Source organism: Pseudophryne corroboree, chromosome 8 (genome assembly GCF_028390025.1).
Source record: "Pseudophryne corroboree isolate aPseCor3 chromosome 8, aPseCor3.hap2, whole genome shotgun sequence".
NCBI classification, from domain to species: domain Eukaryota; kingdom Metazoa; phylum Chordata; class Amphibia; order Anura; family Myobatrachidae; genus Pseudophryne; species Pseudophryne corroboree.
The window spans coordinates 10078165-10093924 of record NC_086451.1 but is presented as its reverse complement, the minus strand read 5'-3'; the positions used below and the strand labels follow the sequence as shown (position 1 = coordinate 10093924).

Below are 15760 nucleotides of genomic sequence, written 5' to 3'. Positions count from 1 at the left end.
GGACGGCAGGTGCATCACGGGCCTACAATATCAGTGCTTGGGTAAACAAGGCCATAGTAGCATGGACTGGATATATTGTACAGGCTTTTGAAAGAAGAATAGCCAGAAGGACATTGCTCACCTAGCGGAGCATATCCGAGAGTCGGCTACATATAGGCGCCAGGCTTCAAAGGATGCTAGCAAAATAGCGTCACACAACGATGTCGGCCATATCGTATAGAAGGATTATGGGACTCGGAGAATGACAGATGAACTCTGACTCCAAGAAAGTTGTAGAGGCTTTTCTCTTTGGGGGAGAAAGGTTAGTTGGCCCTGACTTTGACAAGTGGATTTCACATACCAAACAGACGAGTACCTCTCCACAGGTTAGAATAGGTTACTCGGGTCGAGTGGTAATTCATTTGGATCACAGTCCTTTCGAGTCAAGAGGTAGAGATCGTTCCCAGAAACCAAAATGCAAGACCTCAAGCTGGCTGACAGAACAGGGGCAATATGGTCTCCCAGACCACCTGGGGTTCCCCTGGTGAGTGCACAGGTGTTTAGATACATTTTCAAGCGTCATCACAGTCAGTTCTTTACTGCACAGTTGCCTCGGTGCCCTCAGAAGGAGAAGGCATTACACAGGGTAATTCAGCCAGTCCTGGTTTCTCGAGGACAAACAAGGTTTTATTCAAATCTTTTGGCCGTACCCAAGCAGGACGGGTCGGTCAGACCAATCCTCAATTTAACAGTTTTAATCCAGTTTCAAACTGTTTCCAGATTCAAAATGGAATCAATCCAGTCGGTTATAGCAAGGACGAGTTCAGGGTGTCTATGGACATAAAGGATGCATACCTTCATGTTCCAATTTGGACCCCTCACCAAGCCTACTTGCGTTTTGCACTGGAGAAAAATCACTACCAGTTCAAGGTAAATAATGGTCGCAGGTTTGAGAGCGTTTGGTACTACGTTTGTACCTTCCTGGAGATCTGCTGATCATGGCCCCTTTGCAGGAACAGCTGATCTGAGATGCTCACATGGCTCATCAATTTCTTATTCAACACGGCTGGATTGTCACCTTTAGGAAATCCAACCTGAGACCGACGCAGAGGAATCAGTCTCTAGGTCTCATATTGAACTCATTACAATTGAGGAGGTCTGTACCAGAGAACGAGAACCAGGACATAAGGAAGCTGGTGGATCAGGTATTAAGAAACCAAACGGTGTTCTTGCATCTATGAGTACGGCTTCTCGGGAAGATGGTGGCGTCTTTTGAGACACTACAGTACGGCAGTCTTGACTCCAGACCTTTCCAAAGCCTCATTGCTCAGGGAACAGATTCACACAGTCCTCTAAATCACGGACTCGGGCGGTCGATACAGGTCCGTACCTCGTTGATTTGATGGTCATTGCACTGAAATCTCGCAGCAGACAGGAGATTTGGTAATTAGAATTGGAGGACCCGTACAACGGATGCCAGTCTCAGAGTTTGGGGTGCCGTTCTAGTGGACCGTCAGTTCTCAGGGCAGTTGGACGCCACAAGAGAGCGTTCTACCCATAAATATTTTCAAACTGAGAGCAGTTTGCAATGCGCTTCCCTTAGCCGGAGAACTAGTCATGGGTCAACACATAAAGATACAGTCGGACAATGTCACGACGTCATCTTACATAAACAGTCATGGTGGAACAAAGAGCAGAATGGTGTTAAAGGAAGCCACAAAGATCCTGTTGTGGGCAGAAAGGCGAAACATCATCCTCTCGGCAGTGTTCATTCCAAGGTGGAGTACTGGGAAGCAGATTATCTCAGTCGCCAGGACATGCATCCGAGAGAGTGGTGCCTACATCCACGAATTTTCGACAGGGTGATGAGATAGGGTCTACCTCAAGTGGACCTAATGGCGTCTCGGCAAAACCATCCGCTGCCTGGATATGTGTCCAGGACCAGCGATCCAGCAGCAGAAGGAGTGGACGCATTGACACTTCCTTGGTGTTACGGAAGGGTTTACATTTTTCCACCTTTCCCGCTCATACCCAGGGTTCTAAAAAGGGTGAAACGAGAATGAGCGTGGGCAATTCTAATCGCACCAGATTGGCCCAGCAGGAGGTGGTACTCAGACCTGCGGGGGTTACTAGCGGAGGTTCCTTGGCGGTTACCTCAGAAAGAGTACCTGCTGTCTCAGGGACCGTTCCTACCCCCAGTCCTCAACAGGCTGCGTTTAACGGCGTGGCTATTGAAACCCGGATCTTCAGAAAAAGAGGGATACCAAGAACGGCCTTTCCTACGATGATTGCCGCTAGGAAGCCGGTCACAGTCATGCACTACTACAGGATTTATAAGAAGTACATAGACTGGTGTAAGGAACGTGGGTGGAATTCGTCAAACTTCCACTTATCCAGACTTCTACTTTTCCTTCAGGCCGGTCTAGATGGAGGACTGAGGCTGGGCTCCCTGAAGTCAAATTTCGGCTCTTCCATCCTCTTTCAACGGCAATTAGCATCCTTGCAAGAGGTTCAAACCTTTATACAGGGGGTTCTGAGGATACTACTCCCTTTTTCGTCCTCCCACTGCGCCGTGGGACTTAAATTTGGGTTGGATTTTTTGAGATCACCAACTTTTGAGCCGTTAGCAAGAACAGACCTGAAATTTCTCTCTTGGAGGGTCGCGTTATTACTTGCCTTGGTTTCGGCCAGGAGGGTTTCTGAGTTGGGAGCCTTATCGCGTAGGAGTCCCTTTTTAATTTTTCATGAGGATACGGCAGAACTCCGTACAAGAGCAGTTTTCCTTCCTAAGGTTGTTTCGGGGTTTCACGAAAACCAGCCATTTGTGGTCCCATCTTTCCAGGGACTCGCAGATGGGGACGTGTCATGGGATCTTGTCCGAGCTTTACGGGTATAAGTACAAGTTACGTCGTATTTTAGAAAGTCAGAGACATTTGTTTGTTCTTTATGATGGGCCGAAGAAGGGTTGGCCAACATCTAAGCAGTCTTTGTCTAGATGGATTGGACTTGCCATTCGGCAAGCTTATATTTCCTGTGGCAAACAGGTTCCGGTTCAGACGGGTGCTCATACCACCAGATCAGTGGGTGCCTCAGGGGCGGCTGCCAGAGGTGCTTCCACTACTCAACTTTGCAGAGCGGCGACGTGGTCCTCATCCCACACGTTCGCGAAATTTTACAAATTTGATAACTTTGCGTCCGGAGGCTTTAAGTTCAGACGTTTGGTTTTGCAGGCCACCGACAGCACTCCCTCCCTGGGGGATAACTTTGGGACGTCCCCTACTGTATAAGACTCCAGTGTCCCCTAGTGGATGAAAGAGAAAAGAGGATTTTGGTACTTACCGATAAATCCATTTCTCTGAATCCTCTAGGGGACACTGGACGCCCGCCTCGGTGCTGTCAACCTGCTGTGTTCAAAGTTCTTGTTCAAACAGTTCATGCAAACAGCGTTAGTTTTACTGTTAAGAGTTTCTTGGATGCTGTTTGATCTGTTGTACGGTTCGGTTCCTCGCCAGGTGCTATAGTATCATGTCCTATTCTCTCAGTCACAATTTTCCAAACTGAGGGAGGAGGGACCGGCTGTGCAGACAATGCTAATTTTTAGATTGTGCCACACCTCCGGTTGCAAGCTTTACACCCCTACTGTATAAGACTCCAGTGTCCCCTAGAGGATTCAGAGAAATGGATTTATCGGTAAGTACCAAAATCCTCTTTTCTATAGGTTTGCCATAGTTTGTGCAGCAACCCAATCGTCACTCTAGAGTCTAGTCCATGAATGTATGTGGCCACATCTGACCGCATTCCCTTAGGGACATCCAGCAGGGACTGAATACAAGGTCAGGTGCACTCATCTGAACTTATTTACTGCCCATCCCAATCCCCATCTGATAGATACAGGTCGGCCGCCACTTTATTTTGGCCCGTAGTAATGGTGTTAAATAGCCTGATTGGCTCGCAGAAGTCCATCATGTTTACCATTAACAGGACTTTAATGTTGACTCCTCCCCCCGCGCCTAGTCCCTTGTGTTTCATGAGCTTAATTACTAATGTGTTTTCCATCTGTTTGTTTTGGCTACAGAGTTTTCCTAAGTTAAAGTTTTGGCCGGTGTCTGTGTTGCTGTGCTGGCAACTGAGCGTTTCCCAGTAGCCGATCCTGCACGTTATACAGAGATTCTGCTCTAGATTAAACTCTCTCTTAAAAATAAGATTTAGCCTGCATATAAATTACTGTTTATAGTAAAACTTGGATATTGGCGTCTTTGGTCTGAGCGCTTTCTCTGCATTATTACTCTTGTTAGTAGACGCTGTCATGTTGGTGAACCCTACACTCTGATATCTCGGCTCCCCCCAGTGGGCGCACTTTAAAAAAATGTTGTATTGTATTTTTGAATTTAGGATCCATTACTTTTACAGGCAGATTTTCACTCCTTGAGCACCTGTGTCCTATCCATAAAGGGGCTCTGAAAATAACTATTAGCGAATGCACATTACAAACCCTGGGGGTGATGTATGAAAAACGTTCTAACGGACGTTGTGTCTCCAGGGGCGTATCACCACATTATCGTGGTGATACGCCCGCAGCCGCCGCCACAATGTATTATTGAGGCCCCCGCCGATGTGGGAGGGCATTATCCCACTTGTCCCGCGATAGCGCACCTTCCACATCGGCTCGGCGCCGCAATGTGTGCGCATGCGCCCTTCTCCCCTGCTTCCTGTCTGCACCACCGGAGGCCCCCGGCGCATATGCAGTAGAGCTGTGTGGACCAGCAGAAGAATGTCCACGTTAAATAAAGTTTATTTAAAAAAAAAAAACTAAGCCAGTGCACATTTTGCAGACATCGCCTGCCTGGGGGAGGCGTTCCGGCCCAGCGGACTTGAGAGTCGAAAAGTCACAGCAGAGGCAGTGATACATTACCTCTGCTCAACGTTTGACAGTCACCACTGCGGGGAAGCGGTAAGCGGTGGGGACGCGCGGCGGACAATGCACACGGCATTAACACGCCGTTCATACATTAGGGGCAAGCGCAAAATGCAGACTTAAGGTGCGCTGTGGTCAGCTGAAACCACAGCGCACTTTCATACATCTGACCCCCTGTTCCCCTTTCAATATTACTGAACAGGCCTCCACATTAAACATGCTTAAATTGTCGCCATCTTTTTTGTAGGTCCTGAAAACTCGTCCTCTCTCTATCAGCATCCTCCCGTTAGCGAGCCATCATACTCCGGCACTACTCAGAATGTTGTACCCTCACCCCCGATATCTGGGCCTGCATTCGTCCCCTATAGCAGTGAACAGGTGCCCATTTACACCCCAGCTCTCATGGAGCCTACGCCCACCCCACCACGGCCTATGGACTTTGCACCCCAGGAGCAGTGGAACCAGGAGTCAGGTGAGCTATTACTTTACTATTTGACAATGTGCATTCGTACGGGTGTCTGCCACCATTCATCTCCTGAGTAGAGGAACCCTGGGTTTTGAGTTTCTTTTATATTTGTAGTATTGATAGTTTGTGGTTTGGTTATTTGATGAAGAGCACAGAATTTTGTATTCTCGTGTTAAATATTTTTGTTTTAAAAGGGGTACGCTGCACCACAGAGTAGTGAGAATGTATTCTGGGTCCTGGCACGCTATGCCCCCTTCCCCCCCCAACTGCAGGAAAGGTTATTTGCTAACCCAGCCCCATAGGAGAGAGCCAGAGACAAAGCGCCCCTGGGGTACATTTAACTTTGTTGGACTTTAATTAGGAGCACGAGGCACAAAAAGGAAGGGGGCTCATTCCCACTGTTTAATATTGCTCCATGCTAATGTGGCCTATTCTAGTTGGCACAATATGTCCGCCAGCGTGGGTGATGCTTATCTGAATGTGGTTTTCCCCGGAGCAGTCTCCGCGCTGCGACAACCCTACAGAATATCTGATGTCGCAGTCCTTTCTGTTACACGTTGCAGGAAATGTTTGTATTTGTGTCATTGTGTATTTGTCTCCTTGTTCAGCCTTACAAAGACCCCCGCAGAATTCACCCACCAGAACCATGCTTCACGACACCGGATTTGACTTCTATGGAGAAATGGCGAAAATGGTAGGTATTTATAACTGTGATTTTCATTTCTGTGATAGGGAGTCTGGATTTATGTGCTGCTGCGGCTCGCAGTGGTCTGCAAAACTGGAACCAGAGTGCAGGCTTTCAGGTGAAGAGAAACATAAGTCAGATAAGGCTCCACCGGAAAAGTAAGACACATGTATTGCACCGGGCAGGTGCGGAAGGCTATTTGCACAGTGTCTCATACGGAACCGGTTCAGCCCTTTTGTCTCTGAGGATTTCGCGGTTATTGCCTCAGGATCTGGATTCCTGTATAATCCTCTACACCAGGAGTATTCAACACTCTGCCTTCCAGCTGCTGTGGAACTACACTTCCCACCATGCCCTGCCACAGTTTAGTATGCTCTATTAGCAAAGTTTTGGCAGGGCATGCTGGGATGTGTAGTTCCACAGCAGCTGGCGTGCAGCCTCTTTAATACTCCTGCTCTAGAGCATTGCTTCCCAAACCTTGTCCTAGAGACACACCAACAGTCCAGGTCTTAAGGATATGCATGCTTGAGCACAGGTGACCTAATTAGTACCTCCAGCCATTTTGATTTATCCATCTGTGCTCAGGCATATCCTTAAGACCTGGACTGTTTGTGTGCCTTGAGGGCTGAGATTGAGAAGCTCTGGGATGGAAGAGGTTAAAATTCTGTCCCCGGCCATCAGACTCATCCCTGCTGGAGGTGTCCAGGGCTGAGGGTCACATTTATATTGCCCATTACTGGTCAGAGATTGTGCCAGGTAATTATGATCTTAATCACGTCTGGTACTTTATTGTGGATAGTGCTGAGCTGCCAGCGGCCCGGCGTCCTCTTACTCTACCTCCTGTTCCCATAGGCTCCTGGGCACAGATCCCGGACGGTCTCCCAGTCGTCTTCCCACATGGTGAGTTATCTGACGGGTGGGAATGTCGGCTTCTGCACCAGTATTGGACTAAACATCCAGGGACTGCTTCGCAACAGACAGTCCGGTGAAAAGCGCGCTGCGTGCACCATGTGACTTTGTGTATTCGCTAGCCTTCTAATTATTGTAACAATCTCTTTCTGTGAGCAGAGAAGGACCCGGACCACCTCCGAGTCTTCCACCCACTCCATAGAGTCTACCAGGAGAAGCTCTGTGGGGATGCAGCCCTCGCCACCTCCCCCGGCCATCCCAGAGATGGACAAGAAAGAGGCAAAGGTCAACCGCTCATCCCAAGGGGTAAGTGATGTCCGGCTTGCCATGCTTTGCTCTTACTGCACCATTTACTCATGTGGCCCAACGCTGAGCTCTTACTGGGACTGCTGGACTTTGGTTTAGTGCCTGACACAGGGTATTGGTGGCCTATCGAGGGTGTTGCTACTACACATGCACAGAGGGAATGTATGTCCGAGCTGCATAACCCTTTTCCCAGCCCCGTGTGTCCCTTTATAGCTGTAGACCTCAGAGCTGACGCTTCTGGGATAGATTTGGGTCATGTCCCTTGTCTGTTCAGTGTATGACCCCGTTTCCTCTCACAGCCAGATTGTGACACGTGTGTATTACTTCTGTCTGCCCTAGCGGATGCTGCTTGGCGAGACGTCCTGCTCAGGGTATCTGCAGTTTGTCAGCTCATCCACAAGTGTTCGGATGACGCTCCTCACTCATGGGATAAGTCTTGGATAACAGCCTCCCTTTTAACTATATTTATATTCTCCAGTGGTCGCATCCTCCACACAGAGATAGAAGGGCCGGTATTACATTGAGTCCTTCCTTTCCGACACTTTTCCGTGGGGTGTTCTCATCCTTATTGTATGGCTCCCACTGAGCTGACATGGGGTCAGCTGCCCGGTCACCACTTCAGGGGTGCCATGGGAAAAGTTACTGGCCAGGCAGCAATTACAAAGGCATTCTCCGTATATTCGGCTGATTTGCACCTCTGTCCTTTACTAATTCAATGGAAATGTCATTTTGTAAGAGCCAAAGGGAAGTCTAAGCCAGTTACTTTATTACTAGCAGTTTAACATGGTCTCTTATTCATCCTCTGGAAGCTGCCTAAGGCTTAGGCCAGAGGTTCTCAAATGCGGTCCTCAAGGCACCCCACAGTCCAGGTATTAGGTATATCCATGGCTCAGCACATATGGTTAAATCAAATTGACTAAGGTGCTAATTAAGTCACCTGTGGCCAAGCATGGATAAATTTAAAACCTGGACCGTTTGAGAACCTCTGAGAAAGGCGTTTGAGAACCTCTGAGAAAGGCGTTTGAGAACCTCTGAGAAAGGCGTTTGAGAACCTCTGAGAAAGGCGTTTGAGAACCTCTGAGAAAGGCGTTTGAGAACCTCTGAGAAAGGCGTTTGAGAACCTCTGAGAAAGGCGTTTGAGAACCTCTGAGAAAGGCGTTTGAGAACCTCTGAGAAACGCGTTTGAGAACCTCTGGCTTAGGCCATAGCACTTTCTATTTTAATGTTAAGCCTCATATTGGACTCTGATATTGTGGTTCCAAAGCCTTTAGTATAAATACCTAAGTCATTGGAACTGCCCAAAAAGCATCTTGTTTTATCCTTCCTTCTACAATTGTTGACACTGGGTTCACCTGTTAACGCTGCCTAATATAGTGTTTTGAGGGCTATGGGGGTGATTTTTCCCAACCAGCAGTAACCAAAAATGACAACACCCCCCCCCCCCCCCTTCACCACCACCACAACTCCATCCACCTTGTACAAAGTAACTACAGTTACTGATAAGTAATAAATAGATTCCCAAAAGCTACATTAGGCGAGGGAACAGTGAACCACGCCCTACGCTACGAATAGGGCCACCAACTGCATTGGGCGAGGGAACGGTGGACCAGGCCCTATGCTACAAATAAAGCCACCAACTGCATCGGGCAGAGGGGACAGTGAACCAGGCTCCACGCTACAAATAAAGCCACCAACTGCATCGGGCGAGGGAGCAGTGAACCAGGCTCTACGCTACGAATAGGGCCACCAACTGCATCGGGCGAGGGAACAGTGAACCAGGCTCTACGCTACGAATAGGGCCACCAACTGCATCGGGCAAGGGGACAGTGAACCAGGCTTTATGCTACAAATAGGGCTACCAACTGCATTGGGTGAGGGAACAATGGACCAGACCATACACTAGGAATAGGGCCACCAACTGCATTGGGTGAGGAAACAATGGACCAGACCCTACACTAGGAATATGGCCACCAGCTGCATTGGGTGAGGGAACAATGGACCAGACCCTACACTAGGAATAGGGCCACCAACTGCATTGGGTGAGGAAACAATGGACCAGACCCTACACTAGGAATAGGGCCACCAACTGCATTGGGTGAGGGAACAATGGACCAGACCCTACACTGAGTAGGCCCACTAGAATTGCCAACTCTTTGATACTTAAACTGCACTTGTCCCCCCCCACATAAGAGGCAGCCTCCGTTAGAATGCAGACACTAGTGACCCGTCTAATGCTATGAGGTTATTTGGCCCAGCGTACAACACGACTGCCCCCTCTGTGTCTGCAGGTGGCGGGTGCTTTGTTATTAGGCACTAGCCGCCATGCCTTGTGGAGGATCAGAGTGCCGCGTTAGTCTCTAAGCGTCTCCGGGAATGAAAGCAGTCACTGTGTTACCGTCTGGTTGTAGCTGTGCGCTCCTGACACTTGTCTCTCTTCACGCTGTTTTGTAGAGCGGTAGAAGTTGGTTTCCCCTGAAAATTGGGTGGCTGATGGGAAAAGGAAAGAACGAAGCTCACTTACCCGATGACAGGAATAAATCTGTAAGGACTGGCTGTGAGCAACTTGTGTCTGTCTCTCCCGCTGTCTGGCTACAGATCCCCTGTACCCCCCCTGTCCCTGGCTATCTTATCACAGGGACTACACACTGATTCTCCTTTCTATACAAATTCCCACAGCAAGGGCTGCCTTATTGTATGTTATACATACATTCCCCTTCCCTGCGTGTGCTTTCTGCTCCTAGCTCATTCCAACCAATGGTAAACCGCTACGGTGTATGCAAGCGATATATAGGGTGTGTCATGTGTATGCCTGGGCTCTGTAATAAACCGCATTGCTCTGTGTTTACGTGGTGGCTTTGCTTTCTCTATTCCTGCAAGTTCCTGTCTTTTAATCCTGCCGCCGCCTTTATGTATGAAGCAGCTGGCACGTCAGATCTCTGTGATCATGTGATCCTAAAGCATAGCGAGGGTCACGGAGTTGGACAGGGCTGCTGTTAAAGTGTTTGGCGGCTTCATATTGCCAGCTGGCGTTTCTCTCTGCTCGCAATCTTTGCAAAACATACTCGTTATTTTTATTTTACCTGGCACCCAGACACAGATTCACAGGATATCACATTGCTATGGATTTTGGTGTCGCCCTCAGAATGGCTCCCTCCGCTGGGTGTCAGGCTGATGCTAAATAAAACTGCTTGGCTTGCAATGCTTTCTACCAGCACAAGTTCGCATAGCTTTGCACGTGGCGGTTTGCAGTACGCATGGTGACGTCAGGTGTGTGTGGTCTGTTTTGCAGATTGTATGGGACGAGCACAAACAGCGCTGGATTAATCAGGACGAGCCGGAAGGAGAGGAAGTGAGTAGACTGCAGATCTCTGCAGCTATGCTGGTAGTTGTGGTGCCTCCCCGTCATTCCTGATGGGAAAAGAGGAGAGCACGCACCTATGTTCTTAAGGTCCTCTATCCCCTGACTGCTTCCTCTTATTTTCCCAGAACAAGGTCCTACCGCCTCCTCCATCGGGAATGCCCAAAAGGCCGCAGACCTTACCTCCTGGCCCAGGCGGAATGAACGTTCCTCCTAATCCTTCAGTCAACGTCTTCTCCATAAAAGCAGGTAAAAGCGTCTGCCGGCTGCGGACTAAAGCTTCCTGACTGCATAACTGAGGTCATTATCCATTTTCTTTATATTAAATAATTGGCGGCTGATTATCTTTTACCTTATCATACCAGTTCTCTGAGAACATTCCGGAGCTTGTGGTAGTTTGTGTACAACCTTCTATTGTGTCCAGCTGCGCTCCTGTGAGAAGCGGGAAAATGTGTGTCCCTGACTATACCTGTTCCTAAACAGACCACGTTTATCACCCTCTTGCAGGAGGCCCAAGAGGTCGTTATGTGGATGTGTTAAACCCTGGTGGCAGCAAGCCTACAAGCTCTGTGCCACCGCCGGCCGATCTGTTTGCTCCATTGGCCCCAATGGCCATCCCTACAAATCTCTTTGTTCCTAACTCAGGTGCGTAACGCTGCCATGCTGTACTGAGCTCATCCTTGTAAGTAATGGCTGCTTAATTCATTTACACTCGCTGTAGGGGGAATTTTGCAAGTCTCTGGAGTATGGTATTATGAGCATACTAATTACATGGCAGCCTTCTCAGTTGTGTTCTGGTCTTGCAGAATGTTACACAAATGAGGGCTGCACAAAAAGGCAAATCCCTGCAGATTGAGTCATGCATCCTAAAATCTTCACAGAGGACATTGTCACTGATTTTCTGCCCCCATCAGTAAGATTCGTATCAGTTTCCCACTTTGCATTCATCACATACTGTAGCTGCTTCAGCCTCAACTGAAATAACTGATTGCACCTGAAGTCTCATAATTCCATAATAACTTTGGACAGTAGATGGCAGTAGTGCTCTATCTAAATGTGAGCTTTTGGTGCTATTTATGTATATAGTTGCTATAGTTATAGCGGAACAAGAAGCAATGACCGATGTAATTCTGTTTCTAAGTGGTTTTATATCCTTTTCATTCTGATGTCTAGGATCATGGTCAGGGAATGTGCAAACAGTTATCCCAGTCTGAGTCTTAACAAGGGTTCACACACACACAATTCATAATCTAAAAATACAGTGATATATAAACGCTTACATAGAAGGGATGATGGATTGTTGCACACAAGTCAGACGGAATTGCACTCACGGGGCGAAAAAAAGCTGAATATTCAGCATATACGTGGACTAGATGAGTGATTCATCTTTAAGATATAAAATCCTGAGGGTTCCCCGTTTCCCCATTTAGAAAGCAATTTCTAAGTTTTTTTATGTAGCTTCAATCTCTCCATTTTCCTGTACTCAAATAAGAGCCTCTGAGTAAAATAATTTAAATATTGTTTGATGTAAATTTAAATATCCGTTTGGTGTGACGCCGTCTTTCTTCATACATAAGGTGTAATGTGAATTATGGGATTGTTTTTATTACCGTTTGTTGCACTAGTAAATAAAGGAACCGGGGACCTGTTATACTTAACACCCCGTTCCTGGTACTCTCCTCTCTGGGCACCTCACACCTATTACGCAGTGGGAGTGGTGACATAAATGATGACTTAATATCAGACTTCAGTTGAATAGTATTATAGGCAAACGCAGGGGGGGGGGGTTCTGGTTGCCCGGAACCCCACCTCCTCTTAGCCAGCAGCTCAAGTTATAACCACGATGGTAATAGTATAGGATAAGATTACTACAGCTGCTGCCACAACATGCAATGTAAGGGACAGAGCAGAGCTGCTGCACATGCTCAGTGTAGCAGCTGCTTCTTCCAAGTTTGCTGTGTGTGGACATCAGAGTGCTCAATCAGTGCACTGGACCAGAGAGCAGCTGCCATGAAGAAGAGACAGGAGCCTTACCGTGAGGTGGGAAAATGTCTGCTTAGAAAGTGCAGTTCTGTCTCCTACTGGTTCTATTATGTTTATTTATTATGGAACGTTTATCCTTACAGTCCTATTGTTTCTTACAGTTCCAGAGCAGGAGCAGCCGTCTGTAGGTTCTGAGGCAGAGATGGCACAGCCTGCGGACCAGCCCGGCTTTGATAACGGCGCACAGACCCAGGTTAGATTATGGCATTGCCTGGGCGGTATAATCCCATCAGTAAAAGCTTCAGGCCTGTTCTTTTTAAGGATCTTGGGTCTTATAGTTCACAAACCACTTTAAGGTCGCGCATTCATATCTGATGTGACTAGGTTTGGGACAGTAACTGCTGAATGTGTGCGCTGTGTTTATGTTTAACCATTCCTTATTCCAAGCCACAGAGCGTCTTTATGCTAATGCCATGTTTATTATGTACTCAGCCTTGGAGAGAGGTAAAGTACCAGCAAATCGGCTCCTAACTGCCGTGTTACAGGTTGTCTTTTAAATAAGGCACTTAGCTGATTGGCTGGTACTTTTTCTCTCTCTTTCCAAGGCTTAGTACATAGACCCGTTACTGAAGTTCAGCAGCCGCCCATACACACTGCTGGAGGCAGACTATCTGCTGATTTCATTTTCCTCCTGTTACTTCTCCAGGGACCAGTGATATTGGTCAGGGTTCCCAGGGGATGGGTAGGGTACACATTGGGTCAGCACTGTAATAACTTGCGGCAGAGCTAGAATCGAACGGTCTCGTACACGTGTGGTTTTTGTTTTCTAGAACCTAAATGCAGCACCTGGGTCTGAGTTCCCAGCTTCCAACCAGGAGGATTATCCGTCTGGAGAGGTGAGACCCCCAACGCTGTCTGCCCGTTACACAAAGTCTTTCTGTCAGTTACCTCTAACTGCATCATGTAACTCAGCCAATCATTTCCCAGTCATTAACTAGTGTTTCACTGTGAAATCACTAAATGCACGGAGTGTCAGTGTTGCGTCTAGGCTTCCTGTCCAAGCAGTTATAGTTATCCTTTTCCTATAGCCGCGTTCAGGCTCCTGGGGAGTTTTACCTCAAACTTACTAGCAGAGTATAATCACCCAACGTCTTTAGCCTCTATCCCCCCCAACGTCTTTAGCCTCTATCCCCCCCAACGTCTTTAGCCTCTATCCCCCCCAACGTCTTTAGCCTCTATCCCCCCCAACGTCTTTAGCCTCTATCCCTCCCAACGTCTTTAGCCTCTATCCCTCCCAACGTCTTTAGCCTCTATCCCCCCCCAACGTCTTTAGCCTCTATCCCCCCCCAACGTCTTTAGCCTCTATCCCTCCCAACGTCTTTAGCCTCTATCCCTCCCAACGTCTTTAGCCTCTATCCCTCCCAACGTCTTTAGCCTCTATCCCTCCCAACGTCTTTAGCCTCTATCCCTCCCAACGTCTTTAGCCTCTATCCCCCCCAACGTCTTTAGCCTCTATCCCTCCCAACGTCTTTAGCCTCTATCCCCCCCCCAACGTCTTTAGCCTCTATCCCTCCCAACGTCTTTAGTCTCTATCCCTCCCAACGTCTTTAGTCTCTATCCACCCAATGACTACCCCAATGTCTACCCCAATGTATTTAGCCTCTATCCCCCCCAATGTCTTTAGCCTCTATCCCCCCCAATGTCTTTAGTCTCTATCCCCCCCAACGTCTTTAGCCTCTATCCCTCCCAACGTCTTTAGCCTTATCCCTCCCAACGTCTTTAGCCTCTATCCCTCCCAACGTCTTTAGCCTCTATCCCTCCCAACGTCTTTAGTCTCTATCCCTCCCCCAACGTCTTTAGTCTCTATCCCTCCCCCAACGTCTTTAGTCTCTATCCCTCCCCCAACGTCTTTAGTCTCTATCCACCCAATGACTACCCCAATGTCTACCCCATTGTATTTAGCCTCTATCCCCCCCAATGTCTTTAGCCTCTATCCCCCCCAATGTCTTTAGCCTCTATCCCCCCCAACGTCTTTAGCCTCTATCCCTCCCAACGTCTTTAGCCTTATCCCTCCCAACGTCTTTAGCCTCTATCCCTCCCCCAACGTCTTTAGTCTCTATCCCTCCCAATGTCTTTAGTCTCTATCCCTCCCAATGTCTTTAGCCTCTATCCCCCCCAATGTCTTTAGCCTCTATCCCCCCCAATGTCTTTAGCCTCTATCCCTCCCAATGTCTTTAGCCTCTATCCCTCCCAATGTCTTTAGCCTCTATCCCTCCCAATGTCTTTAGCCTCTATCCCCCCCAATGTCTTTAGCCTCTATCCCCCCCAATGTCTTTAGCTTCTATCCCTCCCAATGTCTTTAGCCTCTATCCCCCCCCCAATGTCGTTAGCCTCTATCCCCCCATTCTTTAACCTCTACCCCCCCGCAATGTCTTTAGCCTCTATCCCCCCCTGCAATGTCTTTAGCCTCTACCCCCCCACAATGTCTTTAGCCTCTACCCCCCCCCACAATGTCTTTAGCCTCTACCCCCCCCCCACAATGTCTTTAGCCTCTACCCCCCCCACAATGTCTTTAGCCTCTACCCCCCCCACAATGTCTTTAGCCTCTACCCCCCCCCACAATGTCTTTAGCCTCTATCCCCCCCACAATGTCTTTAGCCTCTATCCCCCCCACAATGTCTTTAGCCTCTATCCCCCCCCATTGTCTTTAGCTTCGATCCCCCCCCCATTGTCTTTAGCTTCGATCCCCCCCCATTGTCTTTAGCTTCGATCCCCCCCCATTGTCTTTAGCTTCGATCCCCCCCCATTGTCTTTAGCTTCGATCCCCCCCCCATTGTCTTTAGCTTCGATCCCCCCAATGTCTTTAGCCTCTATCCCCCCCACAATGTCTTTAGCCTCTATCCCCCCATTGTCTTTAGCCTCTATCCCCCCCATTGTCTTTAGCCTCTATCCCCCCCAATGTCTTTAGCCTCTATCCCCCCCAATGTCTTTAGCCTCTATCCCCCCCATTGTCTTTAGCCTCTATCCCCCCCATTGTCTTTAGCCTCTATCCTCCCCATTGTCTTTAGCCTCTATCCCCCCCCATTGTCTTTAGCCTCTATCCCCCCATTGTCTTTAGCCTCTATCCCCCCCCATTGTCTTTAGCCTCTATCCCCCCCA

The 15760-nt window shown here is 48.4% G+C and overlaps 1 protein-coding gene across 3 annotated transcripts in view; it reads left to right on the top strand.

Moving 5' to 3' along the window:
* The window catches only part of SEC16A (SEC16 homolog A, endoplasmic reticulum export factor), a 69752-nt gene that overhangs the window by 40526 nt on the left and 13466 nt on the right, over positions 1-15760 (top strand). For 2 of the 3 annotated variants that reach the window (XM_063935888.1, XM_063935887.1), the window contains exons 20-29: positions 5142-5366; positions 5969-6054; positions 6898-6945; positions 7114-7260; positions 9712-9801; positions 10550-10609; positions 10747-10867; positions 11126-11263; positions 12763-12854; positions 13432-13497. In XM_063935888.1, coding sequence (XP_063791958.1) covers positions 5142-5366; positions 5969-6054; positions 6898-6945; positions 7114-7260; positions 9712-9801; positions 10550-10609; positions 10747-10867; positions 11126-11263; positions 12763-12854; positions 13432-13497 — 1073 coding nt within the window. The remainder of the gene's footprint in view (positions 1-5141; positions 5367-5968; positions 6055-6897; positions 6946-7113; positions 7261-9711; positions 9802-10549; positions 10610-10746; positions 10868-11125; positions 11264-12762; positions 12855-13431; positions 13498-15760) is intronic. The other variant, XM_063935889.1, reaches the window with a different exon arrangement.